At 46.3% G+C, this 16,696-nt stretch overlaps 2 protein-coding genes across 2 annotated transcripts in view; one reads left to right on the forward strand and one right to left on the reverse strand.

The window, feature by feature from the left end:
* LOC144094782 (uncharacterized) overlaps nucleotides 1-16,696 on the forward strand; it is a 293,034-nt gene that overhangs the window by 187,993 nt on the left and 88,345 nt on the right. The window lies entirely within an intron of this gene.
* LOC144094777 (uncharacterized) lies at nucleotides 14,830-16,248 on the reverse strand. The gene is made up of 2 exons (XM_077628680.1): nucleotides 16,113-16,248; nucleotides 14,830-15,233 (listed from the first exon to the last, which is right to left on the reverse strand). Exons 1-2 carry the CDS (start codon nucleotides 16,122-16,124, stop codon nucleotides 14,883-14,885), a joined length of 363 nt encoding a protein of 120 aa, XP_077484806.1. The 5' UTR covers nucleotides 16,125-16,248; the 3' UTR covers nucleotides 14,830-14,882.

The raw sequence follows: 16,696 nt of genomic DNA on the forward strand, positions 1-16,696 counted from the left end.
CATAATGCCATAATGTCACAATATTTCTCGTAACAAGTAACAACTAGAGTATGAAGGCGAGTCTCAGAGCAAAGTACTGATGCTTTGGAAACCCGCCGGTCTATGAAAAATCTCTGCAATTGAATTTGTTTGCTATTTTGGCAACATTAGGCCGCGGCAGCCATATTTTTTCTAACCCAACGCAGTACTCTGACTCGCCATTTTGACTCTGATTTGAAAGTTTCGCTCACAAACTCTGCAGCTACAATCTAACACAATGGTGCCGACATCGGCGGAGCCTTCCACAAGTACTGCAGCCGGTTGCCGAAAAAGTAATCGCTTTTGGAAGCGAAAGGCGAGATCCTTATCCATGGAAGCGGACAGACAGCATGATCATTCTATAGCAACAAAACAAAGGGTCAGCACACATGCATTCCTGCATTGGTATAGTCTGGGCATAGCATGAATTACACCACTATTTTTCAAAATATCTTCGACCACTTGATATTGTATTCGATTCATTTCAAATATTTTTGAACATGCACGATTCGATTCGCAACGAATCGAATAAGAGGATTTTCTATTCGACTCGCTGAACGAATAAAATACTGCACATTCAAAAATATTCAAAAAGAATCGAATACGTCTCAAGTGTTCGAATAGATTTTTGATCGAACAGGAAAATATTCAATTCGATAATCAAAAATATTCGCATACTTCCGCATAGTAGTATTAATTACATCTCCTGCTCGTTTTAATGCGCATGAAACTTGCACCATGCTTTCTGGAAACAGCTTACATTTGCCAGTTTCCGCTAATGAACTGGATCTCCTGCCTTATATTTTTGTTCTGATTTTGTTTTTGTTGCTTTCTTTACGTGCGCTTTCCGCATGATTTGCTTGGTCTGTCAGGTGTGACGTTAGTTGTCTTTGACCCGCTCCCTTTGTTTTGTTTTTTTTGCTTACTTCATTGCTGAGTTTTTCATTTTTGTCTTCCATTCGAGCTGATTCCTTTTTTCTTGGCCTTTTTTAGTTTTATAGATGGTACAGTCTTTCCTTAAGCTAGAATTGTACTCCAGGCATTCACGTCGGAAGACTTAATAAACTCGTATCAGGCTATTCACGCGTTAGTGGTGCAACCAGCTCTCAGAAAGAAGGTAGAAGGTAGGCTGTAAATTTCCACCATGAGAGACGCAAAAGCAAAGTTGCAGTGATAAAGGCTTGGTTTGGTTTGTTTTGGGGGGTTTTCACGTCCCAAAGCGCCTCAGGCTTTGAGGGACGCCATAGTGGAGGACTCCGGATAATTTCAGCCACTTGGGGTTCTTTAACGTCAACTGACATCGCATTTCTCCTCTATAGAAATGCGACCGCCGTGGCCAGAATCGAACCCGCGTCTTTCGAGTCACAACGATAAATTTAACGAGATGAAGAGAATACGTGAGCTAACGATATCGGCAAGTTCCGTTGTGAACGTACGACGAGCGACGCAGGTACCTCCCTCTGGCTGCACCACGAAACGTGCTGAATAGCACAGTTACTATGCATTGCCGAGGACTCGTTGCTGACATCCTGGCGCCAGAGGTCGCAGTTGGCGCACTTGCCATCATTGTTTCTTCGCTTTGACGGCAAGCCGCTGAAGATGAAAAAAAAAGTAATGGTAACTGCTCGCAATACAGGGGTATTGTATGCCACGCATCTAGGCAATAAAAAAAGGACTACCTGCTAGGAAGACAACCTTGTTACACCCTTTAATTTGGGTTGAGTGAATCTGCAATCACAGAAAGCTGGGAGACAGCGTCACACTGTCGCTTGTGACGGATCTAGATGTACGCCAAATACGCGACGACGATTGTTTGTATGCTCCAAAAGGTGCATCGTTATCTAATGAATCGTGAGCTTGAAATGGCTGGTTTAAAACCTTGCGATCAATTTTCCTGTCAAATCCGCCTTCGCTTTTGTCTTCAAAGCTTCTGCATAACGAATATGTGTAAAGGCCTTAATCGGAATGTGCCCGAGAAGAAGTTATCGGGATTAGTTTACGTGGATGTTTTAGCACTGCGATAGCTTTTTCCTTTGGAGAGAGTGCTCTTAACGAACTTCGAAACAAGGAAGCTAGTACTTGGTGAAAGGCACGGTCCCTTGCCTTTGAAACACGGCAGTAATGCGCCAACCCTGTGGAAGGCACTCCATTACTTTTGCTAATTGGGCAGGTAAGAGATGACGTAGCATTACCACAAAAACATAAAGTACGTATCTGTATCAAAATAAAAAGTGTAAACAACAATAGTTGCCTCGAATACCGACTTTATGCACTGCGTTACCGCTGTTTCGCTGGACTAAGAAGGAACAGAAGGCAAAAAGATAGAACGACTAAGCAGTTAAGCGAACTTACGCTCACTTCCTGAAAATGTGCGTCACAAGTCGGGGAAGCAATTATTGGCAGACATACAGATATACCTTTGTGCTACCGCTTACGGAAGTGATGGCCCTGTGGCAATAAAAAAAAAAGCGATGGCCTTGTTGTAGAACTTCCGCTTCGCATTCGGGAGTTGCTGGGTTCATTCTACAGTGCCGCCGGGTACCCGCCGATTTTTTAATAGGCGCAGTATTTCCCCTGCCCCGGTGGTCAGCTTCCCGGGATTGAAATGGTTTGGGAAAAGGGTAATGAAAGCGTCTTGTGCTGAACCGTTGAGTAGACGGCTCAGTAATTAGTTCCGCCGACAAAGAACTTAAATCCACCTCGTGCGGTAAAACCCGCTTGCGGTAATTTTTTCGTGTGCTTCCAACGTCTGAACTAAGGGGGAAAACGTTTGTTTCTTATTTTTTCCTTCGCAGAACAATTTGAGCACTCCCAAGAACGTGAGGATGAGTACGAGTATAATGAACGGCTGAGTTGTGTACTGCACGTACTATCTGAGCAAAAGCAAGAGACCCCCCTCCTAGCGCGTACACCAAACCATGCCGCACTGTATGCGAGTGCCACCTTGGGGAACAAGCTTGGTGTCTAATGCGCCTGTTCAAAAGCAAAGGCAACAATAGGGTTGACTCGCACGTGCGGCACGCTTCCCCGCAGTGATTCCCTGCCCGCTTGCGCGCCGGACGACAGCGGACTGTTAATGCGCCGCCGGCTAGGTGTCGCTGCACTCGCCGCGGGTTTCGCGTTGAAGATGCAGCAGAAAGTGATTTGAAGCTAGTTGCCACTTGCTATAACGGGCCTAATATTTGTTGCTTCCAGTCAACCAACAACAGAATAAGCTCGCATTAAAATCAAATTCCGATAAATTTCCGCACACCCTTCGGCACCGAAGGGAGCGGTAAAGCAGGCCAGACAAGAGCTGCCGAGCACCGGCATACGCGAGCCGTAATCGCGAATGGGCTTTTCGAACAACCGGCCAAACCGTTACTACGGTCCAGTGCCAAGATTGCTTCGCTAAATAAAGTCTCCGCCGTAATTGTTGTTGATAACAACTTGGGGTGACTTGAAGTCTGCCAGTTAAGTGCCCTACCAGCCTGCTTCATTACGAGTGATGCCCTTCGGTCGCCGTACCATGCAGACTTCCACTGCCTTATCTCTATGAAAGGAACACGCTGTTTGAGCTAATTCGTTTTAAAACGAGGATTGCAGCCAGCCAAACGGGAGTACTGCCTGATTGCTGCTGTCAGAAAAGGTAAAAAAGGAAAAAGGTCACTCGCAGGTAAGGGCGGCACACTGTCATTACATGGGGAAAAAATTACTGCGCTTGCATACGTCTATACGGTGCGCAGTCTAAGCAGTTAACTTTTAGTTTTTAATTAGCTAGTAACAACCACCAAGCGGTGAATTTCCGTTCAAGTCTGAAGACCGCGATGCGAAACTTCTCTTAGCCAGCACTAGAAGTCGCAATTTTTTTGCATCTTTAGACAATTTTTTTGCACGCTAGTAGTAGTAGCGGTGAGCCTCAGTATAATGTTCGGTAATCTGATTCGGTTTGGAGGTTTGTTTTCTGCCTGCCACCGGTTTACTGGTTATGAGCGCGAACTGAAATGTAATGAGGGTGTCGTCAGAATTTTTGCCGTTACTTGTGACGTGTCTCCATTATGAGGCTGAGATTTGCTGCCGGCAACTCTTTAGAGGCTGCCGTTTTGAGAGAAAAAAAGATCCTGCATTTAATAATAGAGCTGTGCAGTGAAGCTAATCAATTAGTGCAGTGAAGCCGAACAAATAGGATGTCAAGCATTATTTTCTGGCTACATTTCTTTTTCTTAACAAAATCAATACGGTTTATCCAACACGAGTATTTATGTGTGAATGTTCGTCCTGGGCGACCAAATTTATGCTAATTGCTTACGCTAAAGTCGTTGACTCATAAAGAAGGTTGCAAGTGCAGGGGCTCGTCAGTCGTTTCTTTTCTATACTTTGTATGAGCATCGTCGAGCACCTGCCAATGCATCTCTCCTGGACTTTGCTTCCCAGGTTAATGCTGAGAAAAGTTCTTACTGCTCTTCTGGATATACTGAATGTCTGTGGGCATTTCGACGTTTATTACTCCTCCTCTTTTTAAAGTTAAAGAGTCTGAGGACAAATAAGAGAATAAAAGTTCACCTGTAATGCAGGGGTGCGCGTTCTAACCACAAAGAGACCACTCCCACTGAAAGCGCAGTTTTTACTGCTAAAAAATGTCTAAAAAACGAAAATACGAAATACAGATGTCCCCAACACCGGCTAATTTGGCAAGTAAACTAACTGCGTCGACACTAATTCTTGGGTGCGGATCCCCGAGGCTGCGTTCCACCATCGTTGACTACAAAACGGGGGACAGCCGTACTTTTTTGACAGAGACGTCACGAGCAGTGGTCCCGAATTATCAGCTGTCGGGAAGATTTTTTAAATATCATTTTCTTACCGATAAACGCCTCTTTTGCGGCCGGACAAATTTCAACATAGCCAGAAAGAGGCAGAGAATCGTTTTTCCCTGACAAGAATAATTTAAAGCCGTTGTCCTGAATGTCCCTTTAAGGACCTCTTTCCTCCAGTGGTACGTGAGCTTTCCCTTCGTAGCTGAAAACGTTCTTTTAGATAAGTATTTGTTTACGCTTAGACTTTGTTACTGGGGGTCGAAACATTTTGTACACCTTGTATTATACATATTAGCCAATATTTTTGTTCACATTTAGTCGTTTTCTAGATTTTGTTGGGGGGCGCGCTGAGGTTTTGTTTTTCTTTTCATTCTTTCTCGCGTATAACAACTCCCCATTGATTCTTGAAATGTCGATAATTCAAGAACTCATTTTCGCTCTATGCTTTTTAGTTATTCGATAAAAAATTTTCAAAAAAACTACGTTTTTCTAATACCTACTAGATATGCCTTGAACGTTTAAGGCACCGAACATTTTTGTTAGTGAAAGTACTGCTATAGGGCAGAGCCTCGACAGTGTCAGATGTTTTCGGTAATAGAAGAAAGACCATAGATTATAAATTTTATGTTTTTTGTAATATTGTTTTTGAGTTATAAGCATGATTACTCACCATAACGTTGATCAAATTTTGAATTTGCCGAATAAAATTGCACATGATTCCCTAATAATTCTGTTTGAAATGCATATTAAAAAAAATACATTCACTGACATAATACTGACCTTCTATATATTAATTGAAATAACATGCAGTATGTTATCAAAATAATATAATCAAGGTGCGGAATCATTCATTTTTCTCACGCTAAAAAAAAAGTAACCACATCAGCCCCATGATCCGATTATGACAAAGAAACGTTCGTTATCCTATTACCATGGAATTATGTGCCATACATACAAATAAGCGGCATAACAGTACTCCACTTCTTGTATTCGAATTTTGCTGTTTCAACACTTGTCAGCATGCCACACACATGTTTACCTCAATGATCTGTTTATCAGAAGAGGGATAATACGGACTGGTTGGTAAATGTTGGTACAGACACTAGAGCGAGTGTCTGTCTCGTTCTCTGTCCCGTCTTCAAAAATAAAAACGCTTCTTTTCTGTCAATCGGTTTTTCATTTGACGCAAGCTCATAAAATGCACCGAAAGGGTCCTGTCTGATGACCTTGCCTTGCGTTCATCTGTTGGAAGTATTATAAAATTTTGTAACCCTGTTATCACAGGGCTACTTAAAATAAGCAGGCATCACTTCTTCATGTCGAGAGCCTTGTCTTTCTGCGGACCTTACTGCAGTGGCAGCGATGTTAGTATCGCCGAAGAAAATGCCTCCCGTTCTGATAAATGGAACTTCCTCTGCACGAGTGACTGGGAGTCTCTTATCACAACGACTTTCCTTATATCAAGTTTTTAGTAGCTCGAGAGTCGTTTTAACGAACAACAGTTTATTTTCAGTACAAACTGAGTTCTTGCCAGGCGGTCCGTTACAACGGTTCCTAGTCGGTTGTTATTTTGTTATGACAAGGCAGAACTGCAAAATGAAGGGCATAAGCATACTTTCACATGTGTGACAGCACATTACGCGGTTAAATTGACTGGGTTGCTGTTTTATATTCGGTTCTGTGGTATACTTGCGCGTTGGCCTGCCTTGTCGTAATAATATTTTAAGCGTCACAATCGTGCAGCGTCACAGATAGTCAAACGTTCTGCAGTCAGCTATGCAGGGAAGCCTCTATTATTGCCAACTCTCCGTGCCCTGATTTTACTCACCCTTCGTTGCTACAGCCAGTAAGGAATTTTTCCAGCGCTCTCTCGACTTTCGGCTGTGATGAGGCCAGTCTTCACTCGTTTGTACACATTTACACATCTCTGTTCATATCGTCCCCCACCATAACCCTCTATCTTCCTCTTTCCCCTTCCATCAGGTCTCAGTAGCAGGCTGTAGAATCGTAGTCCAGGCCGACCTCCTTGCCTTTCTTTGTAAATAAACTCCTCGCTCTCTTCCCGGCAGTAGCAAACTTTCCGGACATGTAGCGTATTATCCTGTAATTGCCCCACTGATTGATACAAGCGCACGCATAGAACCGTGAGGCGCATACCTGTAATCATGCCGCCGTCACCAGTGATGAAGACCCGAGAAAATTATGGAACACAACTCCCCCTTATGATACCAGCGCCCGGTCAGTCGTGCGATGCAGTCGTGCCGGCGAGATGGAGCCTTCTAATTTGCACCCAGCGTCCGGCGACGTACGGAGAAAGCTGGCCAGACTCATCGGATGATTGCCTCCTCCGGTGCGCGTCGCTTCCACGATGCCCACTGGCCGGCACGTTCGCTTTCACGGGGATAACAATTCCGAAGTTTGTTGGGGCCGTTCTTCTGGTCGCCCGAGTTCGTAATGCACGAAGTAATGGCTCTGGTTCTCGAACACTAGTGTAATATCACTTGTGCGTCCGAGGGTGCCGGAAATGAGGTTTGTTTCGTAGGCTCTTCCAGGGGACCGCCTTTTCATTGTCAGCGGTTGTTATAGTATTCCCTAGGATGGTCAGCTTATGTCCTGCTGTGGCGAGGTGCATGGAAGGACTCAAAGGGCCTGAATTCACAGTTGCGATGAGTTCCGAAGAAACCTTCGAGAAATGAAAGATAATGCTGTGTGATAGGATGAAAGTGGACCGCGACGTGTTACCGCACGTGTAATTCAGTACTACTACACACCCACATCGTACAATCTGACATGCGCAGTAGATCGGCGATCCCAAAACGAAAGGGCGATGTCACAGCTGTGTCCCCAAATACATAATTTAGGTTGGGCGAAAATAAGAGATAAAAATGAAGTAGCCTCGCTGATTGTCTCTTCAAAACGACAGTGAATCGACTGTTCGACGGAACGCCGTCTGGTTTGGGTACAATGAGCAGACTGATTATGACAGCTTTCTTAACACTTCTACTCCACAAATAATTCAAAATGTTCATTTGGTTTAAAAGCATTGGAGCCTGCAGAAAAAAAGACCGATAAAGAAAAAGAGAATGAAAAGAAGCACAGGTCCACGGATGTGATCTTTGCAACAGACAGATGAACATAGCTTAACATAGATATGGTTCATGGTGGAGAGAAGGCAAGTAGATGGTTTCTTGACATTCACAAAGTAAACAAGGTCGGGGAAAACCCCCGGCTGCTTGTCAACGTTTCGACAAGAGGACTTGTCCTCATTCCTCATTGGCGGGGTTTAAGTAAGGCCTTCATTCCGAAGAGAAAGGCCCGGTTGTCAAATTATAAGCTCCGTGGCATGCACCCGAGGTAAAGAGTAAAGAGTGAACAAAAATGTGACAAAACAGGAATTAATGAGAATTGCTGTGGAACTTCTGTCATGTGGTAAGTAGGATAAATCTCGAACTTGAACAGGTATCCGGCCCTGACAAGCCCCCCCCCCCCCCCCCCCTTTTTTTTTTTCACACAGCTTTATCCGGCGCATTCTGCGGGATTTGCAGCGCCGCTATCTAGCGTAACGGGAAATAGATTAGCGTCACAAACCCACAACTTGAAGTCACAGGCCGCGTGTTGCTCGGAGGTCATCGATATCGTGCAATGGAAGCCACCGTCGCTTGCTAGTGCAGAAGCCAACCGCAGCGCCATGAGAGTAAATGTGCCGCTTCCATGCCATGGGAAGACAAAACAGTCTCGTTGCTTCTTATTTATATTCGCGCGGATGTACGCTCACACGCACGCATACACAGGCGCAAACAAATGACAAAAAGTCCTCTGGAGAAACGTTAAAAAGTTTGTTATGATATTTCGACTTATGGACGAGCCCCCTTAAACCAGGCCACTTGAAAAGGGCGGGTCCAGCGGGTAGTATTGTACGAAGTAGCCCTGAAAAGACGAAGAAGCTGTCAAGGACTGGGTGGCGTGCCTCGTACAGTCAATGCCAGCAGCCTCGGCGAGGTGCGTGCGCCACTGATGAGTGAGTCACCACCTCAGTGAGAGAGAGAGAGAAAGAGACGCTAGCGCGGTTTGGCAGTTTTATGGACTTGCACAGCTTGCGGCGCTCTCACGACCTCATATCGCCAGCGCATAGTAGTCATGCATTCTCGAAAGTGGGCGTAACCTGCCTATCCGCGTTGTCCACGAAGACAGGGAGGCTCAGTAAATTAAATCTGTGGCGCCAGTTATTATACAAGGGCCAAAGCTTAATTCTTATGGTGCATTATTCCTGCTTTTGAGGTCCCCAGCCCGCCAAAAATGAACTCGGAACATATCCAACACAGAGAAATGTGGGGGAAAGCTTTAACGAAAGTAATTTCAGAAGATTTACTTTTGCTACGAAATAAATGCTCTAGAATAATTAATTACATTATTAGGTTACTGGCCCAGATGAGTATTTGATTGCATCACTAGGTAGCAAAAGTAATTTAATTATGGTAATTAAATTGCAAGTTTAAATTACGGCTATTCATGCTTTTCAGCAACTCATCACTGCGTTGTTACAAGCGTCTTGCTTGCACCAAAGAATGTAGCTTCCCAAATTTTCTGCTGCTACCTTTCTCTTTCTAGAATTAACACTATACCACTGGAGCATTCGTCTAAAATGCCGAGTATCTAAACTGTTATCACAAAGTCATAACACAGGTAAACCAACTTTTGTAAGGAAGCAGTCATCGATAACCTATCGCCGTAACAAGCCTCGCTTTCACGAGTAATCGACTGAGCCGTTCGCTTGATGACAGTCATTCAGGCCTAGCCTTTTCGCTTGAAACTTTCAGCGCCATCGAAGAAAGCGCCTCAACGACCGGGGCATCGAGGGCTCCCGGATGGTTATCGGCAAAAGTAGAATCGAACTTTCTCTCAAGATCGATACTGCACGAGAGAGGGACGCACGCGACGTGGTGGCGGTGCGGGGGAGTGTGTCTTCTTCTTCCAGCCACCTCTCGCTTCTTCGGTCTTCCAGGGCGCGAAGAATACGCACCGCACTTTTTCTTCTCAACTCGCCCAATGCCACCACGCTGGCGGACTAATCCCGCGGCCGGCGCGTGAGTCACGATGTTTCTGCCAGCGATCCCTCGGTTCCGCCTCCCAATCTTCCTTTACAACGTCCTCGGAAATAACGCGCGGCGCCTGCTGGCGGGAAGGGGGGCACCACCTTGCAAGGAAAAACGGTGCAAACAGCTTGCGCCATTACTTTTCCCGGCGCCCCTTCACCCAGTTAGGGAGCGCGGTCCGGGGCGGGTCCCCATTGGCCCAGAGTGCGCTGCGCAGCTCTTTCTTGCGCCTGTGAACCCCAGGTCTGGCCACGGCGCGGTCTTCGCTGAGACGAGCTCGGGGCGTGGCGGCTGTGGGGCCATCACTCTGCTGGGCAGTTAGCCGGTCGAAAAAAGGGGGCACGCGTTATTCTCGTGTGGAGGGTGCCTCGCCTGGGCGGGATGTTTTCTTCCTTCAGGCCAGGAGAAAGCGTTGACTGGGAAGTGAAAATAGAGATCGCTGTGGTTGGTGCAAAATGCCCCTTCTACCCTCCCCCCCACCCCCCCTAAAAAGTAAAAAAATGGAGGATACGTCGTACCAATGGGTGCACGATGAATCTTGAAGACCTGAGTTTGCACCAGCGGCTGCTACGAATTGCAAAGAAGTTCGACAAGCTTGTTGGTGCCTTCTGCTCCAAAGAGGAAATAAGCAGCCAATACACACGTAAGGTGGTTTCCGTCCTTAGGAGGTAGGTGGGGGATTGCTTGATTGTATGTTCTTACTGCTGGTTCGAATTCGTTAACTTGCGTAACTGTGTTAAGCTTGCGGTACTTACTATGCGCGAGAAATAGCAGCGAGCGCTCTGAGTTGTGACGCAAGGCACATGGTATATGCTCGGGATGCGGCGGGCATAGGGGATGCATAATGGATGAGTCTTGATGAAGCCTGACGTCGCCAGGAAAGTAAAATGAACCAGAAGTTCTCATCGTGAAGATCCTGGAAGTTACCCAAGAGAGTCTTTTAAACCACTTTACTGACGCAAGTGGGCAGAACACGGAAGGTGCCCTTCTGGATGATTTAGCTACTTACCATTCGACTAAGACGGAGTGTTGCACGTAACGTGCCAACAAGAACATAAAAATTATTTTTGCATTCAGTGGGTCTTTACGGTACACCGCGCAACTGCTGTAATTGATCCAACTTTCGCGTAGCACCATACAACTTAATTTGTTTTCAGCGTTTGTCACAGCCATAGATACGAAAAACAACACCGTATATCATTGAGGTACCGGAACGATTTTGCCGATAACATCACCTCTGAGCCTAATCCACTCAAGTTGCCCGATCGATAATATGGAGCAACATTGTGTGATAATGATCCGAAAGCATAATGCACCTTTTCGCTTAGTGTCATTCCGATTACTATACGTTTTTTCTGTCTTAATTTAGTTTTTTGTGCGTTTTGTCACACTCTATGCCCGTGTTTCTTGTAAAATCCATTTTGTTCTGTTTGGTGCATAGTAGGTTTTGCTTCTGTATTTATAAATGAATTACCCTTTTCAGCCTTTATACGTTTTAGATGCCTTAAATATAGATATAATGTTTACCCACATCTAGTCTTGAAATTGAGCATTTGTGTCTGTTAGTTACATTTTGTTATGCTTTCTTTTTGTGTCTTTGTGTCTACTAAGTTCTGTTATGCCTTTCTAACCCGCTTACTAAGTGCCTTACAGTAGAGGGTAGCTTGAAATTAATAAATAATATGCCAGGACGCAAGTCATAAGTGTTGTCTAGATATTTGTAGCTTGAGAAGAGCAACTACAGAATTGTAAATTTTTCTCAACAGTAACATTTATGCGATTTCAGAGGTGGCAAGAAGGTGCTAGATCCATATTGTCACGTAGTGGTGACGGCAGTAAAAGCAGCGATGAATACGGACGAAAGGGATCTTCTAAAAGAACTGTTTATTGGGCTGACTTGCACCCAAAATGGACTGAATCACTCGGCGGCGGCGAAGCGACAAGCGTGCTCGGCGGTCGTCGAACAGAATGCCCGCCGCTGTCGGCCGTGCTCAATTTAAAGCTGATAGCGAACATTCGAGGTAAAGGGCGCAAAGTTACTAGAACATTCCAGAACTACGTAGAATCAGCTCTGCCTGGCTGCGATCAATCGAGATAAATCTAGTCGCGTCTTGCGTCGCAAACAAAGCGATAAGGTGGTGTCGCGGCAGATTTGAAAAACGAACAAATACTGCAAATATTGGCGGCAATATTTATGTGGCAATGGCGAATGTTTTGACCATCCTGCTGCGCTCGCGGCGCTCCACTATTACTTGCTACAGTAGTGTTGCCATGTTAGCGCATACAAAGACTCTGTAAGCTCGCGTGACCGTAGGTTCTTTATCGCTTCTCGAAAATTTTGCGTGCAAACGTCAGAGGGTTGAAAAAAAAAACATACTTAGCTAAACCCAGGTAACAAAAATAGGGCGGTTTTGAGTTGTTTCTTTTTGGCATTGTGCAGATATCCAACTGAAGCCTTTATCAGTATATCAAATAATATATTGTTACGGGGAAATACTATTTACATTTACTTACAAGCGTTATAGGTTTAGAATGAAGAGTTCCTAGCAGGGAACAACAACATGAACCGGGAGCCACATTAACCTCCTTTCTTCGTTCGTCCTTTCACGCGAGAGGCCATTTCGTCTTCCACTTCCACTTCGTCGTAACAATATTATATAGTTATTTAGCTAATTAATCACGTCTCTTAATCTTGTTCCTAGTGACCGGTAATAATACTGCTCGTGTTTTATCTTGATAGGTGGGTACTGTTTGTAGCGCAACTCTTGCTTCAGCGTTGCTTGGGACTCCTTATATAGCAAATATCAGCATAGATATTTTTTATAGCGGATAGCACGTTTGAATTAACGGTACGAAGAAAACGGAAGTTCAGGCTTCCACTGTTGACAGCTCCAGCTTGGTGGCACATTGTAATATGTCGCCTTTCATCCTCAAATCTCAGGTGTCCACGAGACGTGCGGCTCTCAGATCCTTAGGATTCTGTGGGAAGTGCATTTTGGGCTTTTATACAATCGTCGACAGGTTTGTCTAGAGCGCTCGAACGTCATGCTCCACTGTGCTTCACAGTACATGAGCGACAGTCTGCGGGGCGCCTGCTTCGAGGATAGCGCATCCCTGAGCATGATCTTAACATCAGACATGCGCTATCTCGAACCAGGGCACTGCTGCTAGACGTCGCTCGCGAGCTGCGAAACACAGAGGAGCACTGTGTCTGAACGCTGTAGGCAGGTGTGTGGACGACTGTGCGAGATTGTTAATGAACCGCATACTCCTTTCGCTACACGAAGAATAAAAAAATACGACAGAGCCGGTCCCAAAATACGACAAAAAATTCTCTCCTTCTATTGTTACAAATTTTTGTAGCATTGAGAAGACGTCTGTAGTCACTACGGAACGAGCTGTGTCGTTACGACCGGAGACTGCACAATAGCGCAGAAAATCCTCTTCTTGCAGCAAGAATTTTTGTCGTCAGGTTCCAAAATACTGCAGGAAAATCTGCTGTGACAACAGGCAATTTTTTGGTTCTTTGTTCTGATAAAGCTATTTTCGAAGACAGACCTTGCATAAGTCGCCTACTGCGACGTACTGCACCTGAAGATGCAGTGTTTACACAGTGGAAGGCTACGACCGAAGCTCAGTGTTTGCCTCCTTGCAAACACTTCTAGAGATTGCAGGTGGCGGTTGCTGTGCACTTATGTAGACTCATTGTCACCAGCGGTGACAATGAGAACGAGTCGTACAAAAGTGTGTCGTGAAATGCTTGACGCAATGCAAGGCAGCTCTGTATGTCCGCAGGGCCGGAAGAGAAAAACCCAATCCGCGGAGAGAGCCCCAACGTCGGCGACCAGCGGGCCTGTCGGCACAATCGCTATACAATAGCAGCAACAGCGGCGTTGTTGAAGGCACGTGCGGGTGGTTTGTCCCCCACGAGCGATACGAATGGTGGCAATCCGGCGTTGCAGCCCAAGCGGCGGACGCCGACTGAGTGGCGGGCCTTTGTTTTCGGGGCGCCAGCGGAAGGCTCATTTCTCGCCACCCGCCCCGGACAGGCGTGTATTTATGCCCCCTCCGGCCCACACAATGTCCCTTATTGTGGTTCTATAGGGCGTAGGTCTCGCGCGTTTTCCCCATTTCATTAATGGTCGGCCATAAATCTTCGCGCTTTTTTCCGCCCTTGCGCAACGAAATTGGCAGTACTTCTTGTTCGTTTCCCCAACGTTTCTATCGTGAAGGGTGCTGAGCCGACAGGGGCTGCTTCCCTTGATGATCACGTTCTCATCCATCTATAGTCTTTGTTTTGCCGCTGTCTTTCATCACCTGGCGCTCATGCGCGTGCTTCTGTCCCAGAGTGCAGGAAGTGACGAATGATTCTGCGTCTTGTCTCGCTGAAGTTGAGGAGCATTGTGAGAGCCGCAGCTGGCTTCAGCAACTGAGTGGCCGAATTCGTAATACTGTTCGCTCGTTACAACGCGCCCGGATTACCTGGCTTCCGCGCAAGGAGCAACGGGCAAGGCACCGGCCAATCACTTTGAGTTATCCGGACACGAGACTCTGTGTGTTGCTCTTATTCGGCGATGAAGGGCTGATGACTTACGGCATTATTAACTGTTTTCTACAGTGAAGTCCTAATTTGAGAGTACAGGACATTGAGATTGCGGTGATGTACACCTATGATTCTTGGTCATGGCAGAAGACGTTTGCCGATAAGTGGTATCCGAACAGGAAACATCTCGGCAGGAGGCCTTCACATGACGTGTGCGAAATGATTGGAGCCGAGAAAAACAGTTCACAGGGACTGGGAGCTCTGACTAGTGCATGACCCGAACAACTAGAGATCACCGGTAGAGATCTTTGCTATGGAAAGCCTGGCTCAGACGAAAGTGAAAGAATTGATGGTGAAATTAATGCGGCACTGGTAAAGGGAGGGACAGAGTTTTTATTAAGGTAGGGCACTCACAACCAATGGTATTGTCTCTTAGCCGTAGTAGCCGTGACCGTAGCCTCCGTATCCACCGTGGCCGTACCCGCCGTGACCGTATCCGTGCGCGTAGATGATTTTCTTGAATCCATATCCGTGGCCATGGCCTCCATAGCCGTGGCCATAGCCTCCGTAGCCGTGTCCGTAACCGCCGTATCCGTGGCCATAACCACCGTAGCCTCCGTAGCCACGGCCGTAGCCGCCATAGCCGCCGTACCCTCCATATCCGCCGTATCCTCCGTAGCCACCGTAGCCTCCATAGCCGCCATAGCCACCGTAGTGTCCGAGGCCGTAGCCGTAGCCGGCATAGGTGACAGCAACTGCCATGCACAGAACAGCGAGTGCAAGCTGCGGAAAAAAGACAGTGTTACGCGCAGAAAAAGGCCGCACGTGCACTGAATGGGAATGTTATGCACGAACATTTACACTAATCACAGCAGTATTCGCGCTAGTCTGTGGTCATGCATCTTTTTCTCAACGGCTGAAAAGGTCCAGCATCTTACTGCTCGGCCTTAAACCTAGCTGAACTAGTCTTTCGTTATTTTTCAACTTTTTAGCCGAGGTTCTTCTCGCGTTCAACGGCTCTTCTAGGCTTTCTGGAAACCGTTCCTTCCTGGTTTTAGGTGACACTGACGCTTAGAGTAACACGTACAGCTTAGGGCTGGGTAACAATTTTCATAATTAGCAGAAGCAACATCAATGTCAGAAGGGCTTCTCTAACTTCTTGGCTGGCCTGTATCGTTGAGCTTAGAACGATTTTCGTGAAGGATGGGAACAAAATATGGAATTAGAAAATTTTCGCCAGCACTGTAAAACATAGCGAGAAGGCAATTTCATTTGTCGTGATGAATTCATTCCTTAGCATCTGCTAAGTTGTTATGGAAGAGGAATTACGGAATCCTTGTACATTCATAGATTTCGTAGTGCTCTAAATATCACTGATGTCTTCCAGTTATGGTCTGTACGCCTAGTCTTCCGGAAGCGCTTATAAACATCATTCCCAATTCCCGCATTGCCTCTATATATTTGGAGAGCAAACACTCATAAAAAATAACGCTTGTGCCTTGTCATTTTTTTTCTGTATTAAATGCTCAAATAATTTCAAGGAATTCTAACCTGATTAGTGTGCAATAACAGGTGCAGACCCTTCCGGAATCAAACATCCTAATAAAGTCCGCCGTGGATGCTCCTCGGCTGTGACTTAACGTAGAGGAAACAGCTTCTTACCACGGCCTTCATGTTGGTCGTCGTACGGCGAGTTCTCCTCGTGTGAAGGCTGGAGGGAAGTGGACACAGCAGGTGCCGGGGATCACTGGAAGTCCGCTTTTATACCAGAACTTCGCCTTTCGATTTTTACCTGGCCTCTCGTGGGCCGGGCCAATATCCGGAAACCGTTTTCATTTATTTTGGCAGCCCGCAAAAAGCGGCCGTAAGCGACCGACCGGTCGTGTTCCACTGGCTGGGCTCATTGTCAAGAATTGACGGTGACCTTGCTTCGTTTTCGCGGCACGTGGCCCGCCCCGTGAAAGCTCGCTCAAGCATTTCACCCGATACCCCGCGGCCGATTGTCAGTGTTTTAGGGGGCCCCGCGGCCTTTCAAGGTGGCCCGTAAATATAGGCCATTGTTGCTCACGTCTCAAGTCATCCCGAGGAATGTGGCCAGAATCGATTCGACGCTTTTCCCTTGGCAGGCATCGAGCGGGTCTCTCGGTGTCTCACCCGCGAGCGATCTGACACGGGTTTGATGAACAATGACGCCCTTTGTTTCCGGTTACTAACCCTCCATGTAGGCAAGATATGTTTGCCTTGAA

Source organism: Amblyomma americanum, chromosome 6 (assembly GCF_052857255.1).
Source record: "Amblyomma americanum isolate KBUSLIRL-KWMA chromosome 6, ASM5285725v1, whole genome shotgun sequence".
Taxonomy (NCBI): domain Eukaryota; kingdom Metazoa; phylum Arthropoda; class Arachnida; order Ixodida; family Ixodidae; genus Amblyomma; species Amblyomma americanum.